Source organism: Spea bombifrons, chromosome 7 (assembly GCF_027358695.1).
Source record: "Spea bombifrons isolate aSpeBom1 chromosome 7, aSpeBom1.2.pri, whole genome shotgun sequence".
Taxonomy (NCBI): domain Eukaryota; kingdom Metazoa; phylum Chordata; class Amphibia; order Anura; family Pelobatidae; genus Spea; species Spea bombifrons.
This window is the reverse complement of record NC_071093.1, coordinates 15,468,536-15,482,112: the sequence shown is the minus strand read 5'-3', so window position 1 is coordinate 15,482,112 and position 13,577 is coordinate 15,468,536. Positions and strand designations below refer to the sequence as shown.

General features: G+C 38.3%; 1 protein-coding gene across 3 annotated transcripts in view; it reads left to right on the top strand.

The window, feature by feature from the left end:
* Positions 1-13,577, top strand: part of PARD3B (par-3 family cell polarity regulator beta) — a 504,041-nt gene that overhangs the window by 107,967 nt on the left and 382,497 nt on the right. For all 3 annotated transcript variants that reach the window (XM_053471715.1, XM_053471717.1, XM_053471716.1), the window contains exon 3: positions 1,112-1,280. In XM_053471715.1, coding sequence (XP_053327690.1) covers positions 1,112-1,280 — 169 coding nt within the window. The remainder of the gene's footprint in view (positions 1-1,111; positions 1,281-13,577) is intronic.

The following is a 13,577-nucleotide window of genomic DNA, read 5'->3' as shown; positions in this document are numbered from 1 at the left end:
TTTTTCTTGCCAAGTACCTCTATTATCCACTTTCCCCAACTGTTTCTAACCATACAACGTAGAGTACCTGCCGGAATTCAATAGGTACTGTGGTGCCCACAAGCCTATTCAGAGATATCCCATGGGGTACGTTGTTTCAAATGATTTTTGACTAAGCCTTCGTTTGTACCAGAAACCCTCTTGGTTCAACTTACAATGCAACTTACCCAAGAGTTCAGCATGAAGAGTGGGGCCGGAACTTTTCATACCAACTTTCTCAGTACAGATTCCTTCCAGAGTATTGGAGTAATTGCTAAGACTCTATAATGTAAATACTGCTTTATCCTTATCTTACAGTTACACTTGTGAATATACATGATTACCTTTGTAACAACGCAACATTTTTAGGAAAAGTGGTAAATTGCTATTTTCCACCCAGTTCATGTGTTTAAGAATGGGTGTTGTGAAATGCTCACTCGTGAAACCCTTCTATGGACTTCCCATCCCATGCTTAAAGGTGGTAGGCAAGTGTATATGTTTCCAGATTAATAATGTTCTCCACAATTCACTATAAAATGAAACAAACTATATGTGTTAATGTGCCCAAATAAATGTTGCAAATTTCAATGACAACATCCTTGCATTAAAATAAAGTTTTATGTATTTTGAGATTACCCACTATGGACATAACACCACCTGAGATGCAATACATATTACATGATGTACATACCGTATTTGCCCGAATATAGGCCGCACCCCCCCACACTTTAAGTCTTTAAAGTGGGGGTGCGGCCTATATTCGGGGTCTAGCGCAGGAATGCGCAATTCGTATCGCCAGACGCCCGGGACATGCAGTTCCGGGTGCGGCCTATAATCGAGCCAATACGGTAGAATCTTTAGGAGTTGGGTGTTAGCTCTGGTTGGCCCACTTCAAACAGGGTCTTCCTTACAGGCAGTGTGAGCTCCTTATGAGTTTTGTAAACAAGCTGGCAAGTAGCGAATGTGTTGATGGCTCCCATTTTGTGCTCAAACAGAACAGATGTTTGTCTATCAAATTACAAAACCCGAATCACAGGTTTGCATCATGTTTCTGTAAAAACAATTTAACAACTTTAAATTTTTCTTGTTCCAGCTTATTGCTGTGTTTGATGAACTTGACACTTCCAGCAGAACTGATGGACTGACCAGCCTCACAGATCATCTCAGCACAGACTCCTTGGAAACTGAATTAGCAACTCAGTTTTCAGCGCTCCAGCCGCTTCGAGGAGAAATTGAAGTTACACCCTCGGCTCTTAGACTCGGTACGTAGATTTTATTTGCACTACTAATTATCTTTCCTTGTTCACATTATCTAGGTATGGTGCATGAATCCCAAAACTTTCAGGATTCCCACACAGCAATGGTACAGTGATGAAGGAGTTCTTTTGAGTGCTGGGCAGATTTGGTTCAGCTGTAGCTAGAACCTCATGTTGACACCAGTTCTGATCCAATCTGCTGTCAAGGTTGTTGCATCCAAACATGTTAATTAGAAAATAATAGGTTTATCTTCATTGAGCCCTTTTTAACATGTTTTGTTGGCAACCACAACTGTGAATGCAGCACATTTCGGGGTGTATAGACAATGTGAATAACTGAGGGACATATTAGACCTCGATGATGGCTCTCGTTTTCCGAGTGCTCTGTGAGAGAATCTTGTATGCCACTGTTTATAGAGTATCTCTTTTTGTTCCCATTGTCTATCATTCAGAACATAAGAGTTACCAGTCTTCACTTGTTCTTTCAAACAAGTTGCAAGTCCTCAGTCAGTACCTCTGTTTCCTCCTGACGCATGCTTTTTATTTGTGTGCTTCTTTTAGTTCTTTTTTTATTTTTGCTGATTCCTAGATTTACTTCTTCTGATAATCTTTTTCCACTGACAGAAACCAGAAACATTAAAGCAGGTACAGGTTTTTACGTGTATTATTATGCAAAGGTCTTATTTTCTACACAGTGCTTCCTTTGCCTGCCAGAGGTGTAAGACATGCTAAAATACAGCATTTTTTCGTGCATAACACAAGTAATCTTGAACACTAGTTTATGAAGAAGTGTTTGTTTGTGCGCAACTAAATACTATACATTTTGTACAATGCACAATAATATTACAAATTATTACCAAAATATGGTAGCGTAATATAGTAGCATTGTGACATGGATAGGGAACACAAGTAGAGATGGAGCCCATGCGTAGATAGCAGGACCCACTAGGACCCACTTCAGTAAGGATTAGAATTGAATCGATACTAGAATCATATAATTTAATGGCATTTGGTCCATCTGGTTTGCACTTTTTTTTTCTGCTGTAGAAATCTCAAATGTTGTGTTTATAGTCAGGATCCCATCAGGGCTGGTGCAAGGATTTTTGCCACTCTAGGCAAAACATAAGCCCCCAGAAGCCCCTCCCCTTTTGTCACACCCATAGTGACCGCGAGCCACGGCTGCGCTTACTGAATGAGCGCGGCTTGCGGCTGCAGCCTGCATTGCCTGCGCGACTGCCTGCCTTCCATCAAGTGACTATGGGAAATGCATGACTTGGGATTTAATAAAATTATGTTTACCCTCTACTGGTACAATAATATTTTTGGTTAATATGTTCACAATAAGGTGAACGATAGCAGCCTATTTAACGCTTCTACGATATAAAACCTCACTTTTACAAAAAAACGTTTTTAATACATTGAGTTTTACTTTGTAGTCTTTTCACAGTGAAGATGACTTGTTGCTTGGATATAAAAATTGGCACAAGCTTTTTTAGTATGTAGATGGGGTGTATTAAGTAACCAAGCAGTTTTCAATGCCCTTATACCACAATACATTGTCAAGGGCTGCTTTTTTGCTCTGTGACCTCCCTGTTTTGAATTTTAGCTTATCAGGAAAGCAACACAACATAGTTTTTTGCGGTTTTGGATACTTTTACATAATTATAATAATATGCTTTGTAATAAGCACCAAGAATGAAAATGTACATTATTCAAAGTCCAAGTGCTCCCCGGAGACTTTCCACTTTACTGTAGTGAAAACTTACTGTATCATTAATTGAATGTCAGACGGGGCGTCCTCTCTATATAGTTTTGATGACATGTGATGCACGGCAAATCTGGAATTGAAGCATATTAAGGAAATAGTACACTGGTTTAGCAAAACCAAGATAACTTTGCACCATGTAGTCACAAAGAAGCTTGTCACTAGGTGGCCACTGAGCTTCTCTGAGCTGTAATTAGAACTATGCCAGTGAGAGTTACAGGCCCCTTTAGTTTTTGCCCCTTAATATTTTAGGGGGGGGGGGCATGTTCTAGATTTGCACACTTGCTCACTGTGTCTAGAGAGGCATTATGGCTGAGACTGGAGTTTTCACAATTATGTTGCCCCTCTTGGGCAGAGGAAATTTACCTTGCTTTCGGGTCTAGGCTGCCTTTATTGGTAGGACCAGTGTGCCATCCTAATATAGATGTTTCATAAAGAAATTGTTTAAGATGCTCGTTTGTTTTTAGAACTTCAATAATAGCTGGGCATCTCAGTTTAGCGGATAGGGTAGGCTAAATAATATATTCTCCGATATAGGAATATAATCACTGTTACTATAAGACTCATTCTACCGGAGAGAGCTACATACTGGAGAGCTTAGAAGAAGAAGCTTAGCAAGTATAATGAAATGTGTATGTTTTCAATAATCCCTCATTTTAAATGTCCAGCATCATGTACCCAGGGAGCCATGGAACTCCCTGCCAAAAATCACTCGGACTGTACGGCAGCACGATCTCAGTGTGAATTTATTAAAATAACATCTATTCACAGAGGGCTCGCTCTTGACGCTTTTTGTGCTTCATCGCTTAATCATCGCTGTGGACATCTCTGCGGAACCCTTATACTTTTCCCGCTATTTAGTTGTTATGTAAAGGATTTATTAACATGATAATTATATTCTAAATATCAAATGCCCAGTCAGTACATCAGACTAAATATTTCTCACAGCAGCGCAATCTATTAGAAATAGTTGAAAAAGCACCAAGGGAATTAAAGACTGTAGAGAAGTAGTCACAAAAACAAATCACCGCATAACTTGAACAGTGCCACCCACCTAGCTGAACTAAAGGAGACGGATCTGGTTTTGCTTGCCTTTGAACTCTGAATTTGAAGCATATAATGGTTTTGTAATATTAGGCATCTTTTTTTTGTGTGGGATATCTGACATCTGCAGATATTAGCGGGAGTCCTGGGATCATTGGCTGTTATTAAAACTGTCACATTATAGTCACAGGATTTTCATCCTGCTTCATTTCCTGTAGGCTCTTTATTGTGCAACTTTGGAGCTGCCTTTCCCTCAGGCCCCTTTGACCTCCTTATCTGGACAATTAGCTATTGTAATCATACTGCAGTGCGCCAGGTTGAAAAATGGATTGAGATAAGGCCAGATGCACACAGAACTTTATACAAAACTTTTTTATACGCAGAATTCCTTTTCTCCGTCTTCTGCAGTGTTTTATTAAAGCCGGATAAAGATTGTGATGTAGATTTTCTTTCTTTAAGCATGTTGGTCGAATGCATTTATCCATTTACAGTACAATGATGTTTTTTGTCTGGTATATTTTATTCTGTTGTGCTCCTGTAAAATAAGTTTTAAAGGACAGTCATGCTGGGGTTTTTTTTTGGTGGGGGGGGTGACAATCGGTGATAGAGACCTGTGATTTAAGTGATGTTTGGTTAGAAACTCTTCATTGCATTAACAATGTCCCATCTACTATTTGTCTGCCACAACATTTTAAAGGAACATTATATTACAGACAGTTGAGTTGCAGTGGGTACCACTCCTTTGGATTTTAGATGTTAAATGAAATATAGGATAGAGTCAGATCAGAGGATTCTTAACTACGTTGGACCATGTTTAGCACCATCTCCAAAGCCATATGTCAGGGAAATGTTCAAAGACTCCCACAATCTTTCGCTCATTTTAACTGTGAACGACGAGTGTATTTTAAATGTGTCAGAATTCTAGACATACACAAGCCTGAGAAATTACATTTACCATTAAGAAATAAGAAAAAGCTGAAACAAAGTTGGGTATTCCACTGAGGTTTACTGTGGCTCCCAGCTGTCGTTTTCTGGCACACAACCAAAATGTTTAGTATTTTAGTGATGTTCTTTGTTTTCTGTGATTCTATGTTAATTAAAGAACACCATGTGTCTTCTGTGAGGTCCATTTGCTGAGTGTCCATTTGGCTCAAGAATAGTCCTGGGAAGATTATTTTCCAATCTCAATATTCACATAGGATTTTAAAAGGCCAATTTTGACCATCTTGTATGGTCATTAGCAACCTCAGACATAGAGATGTTCATCCATTTCAATTTATTTTAACCGCTTAGTGAGCTGCTGACCTCTGTGAAACTCACAGTAACTTGAACATAGTGAACTAACTACACATTTTAATCGGATTATTGAATTTGTCAACTATTCTCCTCTTGGTACCTTGCAAGTTTGTTTGGGTTCGTCCTGCGCTTAGCGAATCTAGTCCTATACTAGGTCGCATAAATGTTGCTGGCTAACGTAAAAGTGCACAGATGAAGCGATACCTATATATTCTCAGTAGTGTGGACAATAAATTGACAAAAGTCCCTGTGCCAGCTTATTCAGAGATAAAATTCCAAACAATGTATCATTTCTGTCTATGAAGAGCCTGGTGTATTCCTATGTATCAAACTGAGACAATTTGGTGAGCTGTACCATGAAAGTGGTGTTCAGTGAGGGTCCTAGTAAGTTTAGTCTTGTGGCTGCTCTTTGAAGAAACATGCTTTAGAGTAGATTGATCATGACATGTGAGCAATATCTAGTAGACTTCAGAACTGACCATGGGTTCTGCAGCACAACAACTTTTAGTAGTTCTAAATAGCTCGCCTGGATTCCTAACGGCAGGCACTAAAACTAGTATGTGTAACACAAGGTTGAGCGCTTCCATTCTCTATTAAAATAACAACTTCTTCCTCGCTACACCTACAGCATGTCATGCGTCGTAAGACTTTAAAGATCAGGGTGCTCACAGGCAACCTTGCAATAAACGTTTTAGGGCACCCATAAACAAAACGAGACTCGTATACGTTTTAAAACAGTGGGTTCTCATGCATGGTTTTCTTATATTTCTACTGTTAACCTCTTCATTATCAGTTAAAAGGGTTAAAGTTCATCATGCGTTTTGTGTTTATTTTTTCTTTCAGTCAGGTGGGTAAAAGGGATGTCAATAGAATTGTTTTCAGAAGATCCATCATATACAGTGATATCTTTTGGTTTTTTTGTCATGATGATTATGGTGGCCAGTTTTTCAGAGCTCATTCTTTTTTTTTTTTTATTATTATAGTCGAGTTTTCCAACCAAATGAACCTTAGTGTCACCTTTGACTAGAAAGCCTCCGTTTTCTCTCTTCACGGTTGTGTCTCTCTCATAATCTAAGTTGAAAGGGTGAGGCAAGCGGTATCACTTCTTGGCCATTGTGAACTGAATCTAATTTTCTCTCTGTCACTTTCCCGTCAACTCTTTCCCTGCACTGTTATGCAGATGTGTGACTCTCCTTGAGGCTGTCAATTAAGAAATGAAATGAGCTACAATTTGTACCCTCAATTTCCACTTGTGTTGCAAAGGAATCCATTTCCCTTTTTAATTGTTTTCTTGCAAACCTTAAGAGACACAATGTACAAATGTACGTGCCACATTGTATGAGGCTGCAGAAAATCCTCAAACCTCTTTATAAAAAATAACTATTTATTATTTTATATAGCACCATCGTATTCTGCAAGACTGTAAAATGGCTTTCTTTTATTTTGCTGATGTAGTGACATTTCTCCTACTGTCTATAAATTATGTCTAAAGGTATACACCTTCTTATCTGTGTGTGTCTTGTGCAAATGTTTACATTTTATTAAGATATCTTATAGAAAATCCTGTAACTCTCACAATTTTTCTGTATATCCAAATTCACATGTTTGGAGTTTGAGATACCAAGACGTAAATTCTTCTATGGCTCCTAATTACTTTAGGTGTCATAGCAGACGCTTTCAACTATTAACACGTTTACCTAAGAATAAAGGTACATTTATATGTTATCTAGAGCAGATTTTTTTTTCATGCACACATTTAATGAAAGATCCACTTTTACTGATAATAGCTGTATTTATCCGCTGACTTATGAGTCTTTGAAAATCAAGCACCGGTCTTAATTATTGTAAAATTAATGAATGAATTTGTCAGTTTCTTTATAAACCATAACACATTACTACTCACCACCTCCTAATGTTGAGGTGGTTGAGATGTGTCAAATAATGAAACGCGGACATTTTTTTTTTTTTTTTAATTACCAGAGGGTTTTTGTCTCCGTCTTATGTTCTTCATGGATCATACTGGAAGAAATTGCCCTTTCTTTGCAATTATTTTGATGAATGCAGTAATACATAATACACTCTATTATATCCTGTTACATTTAAGGTTATTTCTGATACTAATTACACCTATATATATGTTAATCATATTTTTTCTTTTTGCATTATTATTTTCAGTAAGTTTTAACATAAAAATGACCTCTTATCTTATGTATTATATCTGTACGTTTCAGCTGTAATCTTGCTTCTCCATGTTTTAGATATCTGCAATAGCTTTACGGAACAATTTTAGAGTTTAGCTCTGGAAGTGCATGTCCAATATACTAAAACAATATAGGTAAATTACAAGAAGTGTGTTACAGTGTTCTACTTGGGCTAACTGTAGGATTCCAATGGGATCTTGCCATTGACCATGCCATTGTTACATATCAAAACAGAAAACCTCAACGCTTAGCATTAAATATAATGCTGAAATTAGTTATGTTGCTCACCGTGGCCACAAATAAATAGAAATTATTTGCACAGAATTCTGATGTTTTTATAAATTAATACAAAATATAGACCTGCTGTTCACGTCGCCATTTATGCTTACTATGAGTTAAAGATACTGCAGCACAGGCCCGGACTGGCCATCGGACACGGGCCGGGCCGCAGCAGGGCCGGATTGACTTAGGGGCTGATGGAGCTGCAGCTCCAGGCCCCTACCTTAAAATAGCCCCAGTCAGGACCGGACTGACTGGGCCTATGCGGCCTTTCCGGCCGCATTAACGCAGGGCATAAGGGGCACCTGCCCCATAAGCCCGCCGCAACTGCAACCGGGTCCGTCACCCTAAGGGGCCAGGAAGCCCCCCACCGATGTTTTAATTTAAGCCCTGTGCGGCCGCAGACCCCTAAGGCCGGCCCTGGTGGGGGCTTCCCGGCCCCTTAGAGTGGCGGACCTGGTCGCAGTTGCTCCGGCAACAAGGTAAGTAGGGTGAGGGAGGGGGGTGCAGTGAGAAGGGGCAGAGAAGGGTTAGATAGTGAGAAATGGGGAGAGGGGATAGATAGTGAGAGGGGGTACATATTGAGAAGTGGGGAAGGGGGTACATAGTGAGAAGGGGCAGATAAGATGGGGAGAGGGGTAGTGTGAATGCGTATGAGAATGAATGAATGAATGAATGAATAAATGTGTGGATGAATTGTGTGAATGCGTATGACAATTAATGAATTCATGTGTGGATGAATTGCTTGAATGATTTGTGAGACTGCATTAATTAATGTGTTAATAATTTGTGTGAATGAGTGAGTAAATGCAAAGATGGTACATGAAGGGTAGGCTTTAACAATAAATAAATAAATAAAAATGGGCTGCTCAGGCTTAAATGCCCGGGCCTATTTTTGTAGTCCGGGCCTGCTGCAGCATATCTATCTCTATGCTGGTTACGTATAAAATGTGGTCCTGCTGTTGAATGTGCGTTCCTTTCAGCCTGGGAGGGAGGGAAGGAAGTAAGTTGGGTTTACTATGTGTTTGCTTAATAAACCCTTGCATTGGACAGCCCCAGTGCTGTGGGGCAGACCCATCAGGTAATAGGAGCTTTCATATACATTAAAAGATAGCCAGAAACTGACTCTCCGTTGCAGCTGTTTTCCTGTGTTTTGGAAAGTGTTTACTGTTGAGCACAGAATTAGTCAAAGTGAAAAGTCCTAAAGTCTCTGTTGATGGAAACTACAGCGATATTTGAGAATACATTGCTTTGTGTGAATCATAGGCACTTTCTAGAATACTCTGTTTTCGTTCCTGTCCTTTAAAATACGCCAACATCTGGCCGTATGTATGTCTGTAAAATGAGCACTGACATGAGATTAGATTCTTCCATCAGTTGGGGCTGCTATTTTATCTTTTTTTAACAATTGATATTTATTTACGGTATTGATCTTCTTTGTGACTGCCACCATGGCATTAGTAGGCTCACAGGCATTATTATTAATGACGTAACACATTATACACAGCTTTTTACTAAAACATTAGGCAGCATTATGTATAAGCCTAACGTAAAGAGCCTGTCAACAGACAGTTATCCTTCACTATGAACAGGAGTTTCGGTGATCAGCAGCCAGATTTCAGGTCACGAGATTCCAAACCCGGATTAAGAATTCTGCAGATAGTGGTCCGGCCCCAACCCGTTATATTGATGCATGTTTTCATTTGCACCCCATCAATAGGCGTCTGGCTTAGAACTAATTGAAGACATTTCATGGACTAACAGACATGTTCTTCTTGCCTTAATTACTTAAAAAGTGGAATTGTGAACATCTGCATTGTGTAAAGAAGATACATAATTCTACAAACCTTACTATATATATAGCAGCAGACCCCACAGTCCGTGCTTTAAAACAGAAGTGTCCCTCTTTGACCATTTAAAATGCTGGGAGGTATTACACCGTAGGTGTCCTGAAATTAGAATTAGAGGTACTAAGAGGGACAGTATGTGTGCAGGAGAAGAGCTGTCTGTCTCTACTTTTAGCTAGATGTTGATGCCCATGGATACACAGTATAAAGAGACAAACCTTTATGTCTTGCTAAGAACATTATTTATTAATCATCTACTTGCTTTGTTGAGTTATTTACCTGGTTCATGTATTTTTCCTCCTGACATTTTACAGGCCATGTTACTTAAAGACCAAGATAGCCTTTTCAGTGGTGAGATTAATTATTAATTGAGAAATAATTGCCAATAAAAGTAGCATGCATATTTTTAATTAAACGCTCAGAGGGATCTTCATAGGACATCCACGGTTTTATTTCTTCCTGTTTTAGGGCTCTAAAAAAACTTATGACCAGCAACCCCTTTTAGATATAATTGATTTATCATTCTATTTATTCTTTTTTTCCTTTGGTACCTTATTTTCGGTTGATTTATAGCCCCATTCAAAAGTCATTGTTATTTAGAGAGCCATAAAATAAGCCCAATGGCATTGCACTGCTGATCTCAGAATGAGTAAATGATATGTTCTTTTCACGGAATATGTCTGTTTTACAAGGTATCAGAATTGTTTCACATCTTTTATAACATTCTCTGGTTTTCTTCGGCTATCTTGTCTTTTTCAGTGCTGTTCTATCGATCCTGACTTTCCTGAACATTGTAGTGATTTCACTCTTGGAATCGAAGTGTTTAACTTGGGATTTGGGAACCTGAGCTACAGTCATGTCGTCCACAGAAATATTGAATTAACCCTTGAAGTGCCTGACAATACATAACATGTTCCCTCTTGCAAACTAAAAGGTCATGTCTCTTTCCCTTCACACTCGATTATGCCAACTAACTTTTTCATTGCTACCGTCTTACTTTTGTTTTCTAAGCAATGTAACGAGAAATCGTCATTGGGGTACATTAAGCCGCATGGCCACCAATTTAATCCTCATACCTTTTATCCCCTTATATTAATATACAGACTTTTTGATAAATTCTATACTACTGGAAAATGTGAGTTACTAAAAAAAACAAAAAAGTTATTGGTCCTGAAAACAATATGCTGCTTTGTCTTTCATGTCAAGAAATACCTCCATTAAAAAGAAAAAAAATACAGATTGGTTTTAGTCTAATTGATTAGTTCTACCTGGGATGGTATTGACTGTAGATTTTAAAAGCTATTGATTGGAAAATAACTAGTTCTGCCTTTCAGCCATTAGAGAGATAAGAAAGAAAGATAACCCTGTTGGCTGAAATGACCTGTCCATCTGGCATAACTACAGCTGTTAACGGGCGCAAAATGTATGCATTTCACTGTCTGCTCATTTAACTCTTCTTAAACTAGAGGACATACAAATATTCAATCCAGACTAGAAAATAAGAAGAATTTCCTTATTTGAGAAACAGGAAAAATGTTTTATTGTTGGTTTATAACCCAATGTATTCATGACAGTAATACTTCATGCTTATGGGAGGTGTGTTTTTTTAACTAATATATAAAGTGAATGTATTTTAGTAAATACAAAATTAAAAAGTGTCTTTCCTTATACTGTTTGAAGCCAAAATGGGACACAAAAGTAAGTTTGCCCCAACAAAATCATTTTTTAATGTAAACTTTCAGGGGGAAGAGGAAAATAACAGACCTGATAAGGTTTATATACTTAAATATCCACTTTGCCATAAAGTCATATTGGAGCCCATTTATCGTGTTTAGAATAAACGATTGTGTGTGTGTGCGTGTGTGTGCTCAGTGGCACTCCCATTCTAGTCAATCGGAGTCCACGTTACATGGATTTCTACATGCATTAAATAATAAAAATACATATTTGTGAACTAGACTGAAACATAATGTAAGTGTAATGAAAGTGGAGAACCTACAGATTACAGAAATGTTTCAGCTATTAACGTTAGCTGTATGGGTAAGATTCTTGCTTCAAGCACCACATTTTGCACAACTATTTTTTGCTATTCTGTTCATCTGGGCTCATTCATTGGCTTTTTTCATTACACCATCTTTAATTAAGCCTCAAAATAAGACAGTCTATGAGTGTGTGTATAATATATATATATACACACACACACACACATGTAAGTGAACTGTAACGGCTTGTGATTATCTTCCCACGCTGGTAAATTACACCCACCCACCCATGCTGTGCTTATTTTTCTTGTACTTGCTTAATACCAATGCATGTTTTTTTCCAACTGAATCCAGTAGCAAAACACAATAACCGAAATCTACTAATATACCACTTTGCGTCCAAATTAAACTAATGTATATATCTTCCCCACCACCTATGAAAAAATTTCTTTTTTAAGACTGTTTATTGATTTAGTGTAACAAAAGAAGAAGTAAGAAAAACATCTCCAAGCAGCTGTTGCTGCCTCTGCATCTTTTCTCTGATGGGCCATTTAATAGCTAAAAAAAAACAAATTAGATGTTCACACAAAGAGCCACCTCTTTCTACTCTTTATATATCGGACTGTGATATCCCTGCTCCTGAAATTAGAGGTCAGCTTCGTGAGGATATTGTAGCTAGTCATAGATGAACAAAACAAAATCCATAGAAGATTTAAAGGTTGTAAAGAAGAGGAAGAAAGTGCCTTTAAAATATTTTTAGTGTGTTGTAGGGCAAATCCACACATGCAATCTCCTAACAATTGTGATCTGCTATTTTCAAACCTTTTTATCGTTTATCCCTATTTTTTTCTGGGACAATTATGATAGCTGAGAGTGCGAGCTGCAGTGAAGTCAGGGCTCCAGGTGAGGGGCAGAGGGAAATTGGGAAGGAGAACTACACTGATGATGTAAGAGGGAGAGTGTATATGTGCATTCGTTAGTGTATGATATCATGAGTGTGTTCATCACTGTATGGTGTTAGTGTGGGTTGTTCATATTAGTATGTGTGTGTTTTAGTTACCGGGGGCACTGAAGAAATACTTCACCAAAGTGGAACTAATCCTAGGCTTGCTGCTGGTGAGAGTATGTGAGTCAGCTGGGGAAGATGGCAAGTGGAGTTATTAAAAGGAGAAGGTGTGTGAGGCAAGGGAAAATGAGGTGAGGAAGTACAAGTGATGAGATGGTAGGTGAGGAAAGTGTAGAAGAGGAGAAGGTAAGTAAATTGAACAGACAGTGGGAAAGGTGAAGTGAGGAAAAGGAAGGAGGAAGAGAGAGACTGAGGTTGAGGGAGGAGGAATGGAGAAAAGAGAGGAAAAAACCAAGACAGAGACATTTGGGGAGAGAGAAGGGCGACAACGGGAGGAGAAAGCGAAGAGAGTGTGAGGAGTAAATAAATGTGTGCATAGCCTAATTGAAGTGGATGCTATAGCTTACAGAACAGTATTCTTAATAAACCTATGTAGTGATGTTTAAAGTTTTATTAAATATTTATAAAAATACAATTTATATATATTAACACTTTAGTAGTAAGTAATGCTTTCCTTTTATTATGCTCCATAGTTGGTTGTTTTTGGTGGCGTCAAGCAGCCTTTGTAAGGGTGGACTGAAGAGATGAGAATGCTCTGTCCAACATAATTATTAGATATGTTACTCTAGGCACTTTTGCAGCTGTTCTCAGGTACCAAAAGTAAAAACGTGCTCACCAAAAATTAAACATAATGAAAAAAGAGAGGATATGGGTTGTGGCGCAACATCAGGGAGATCAACCCGTACAACCCCCGAACACAATAATGAGAAAGCATAAGCAACAATGCAACTCTAAAATAACAAATATTTTTATCAATTATCAA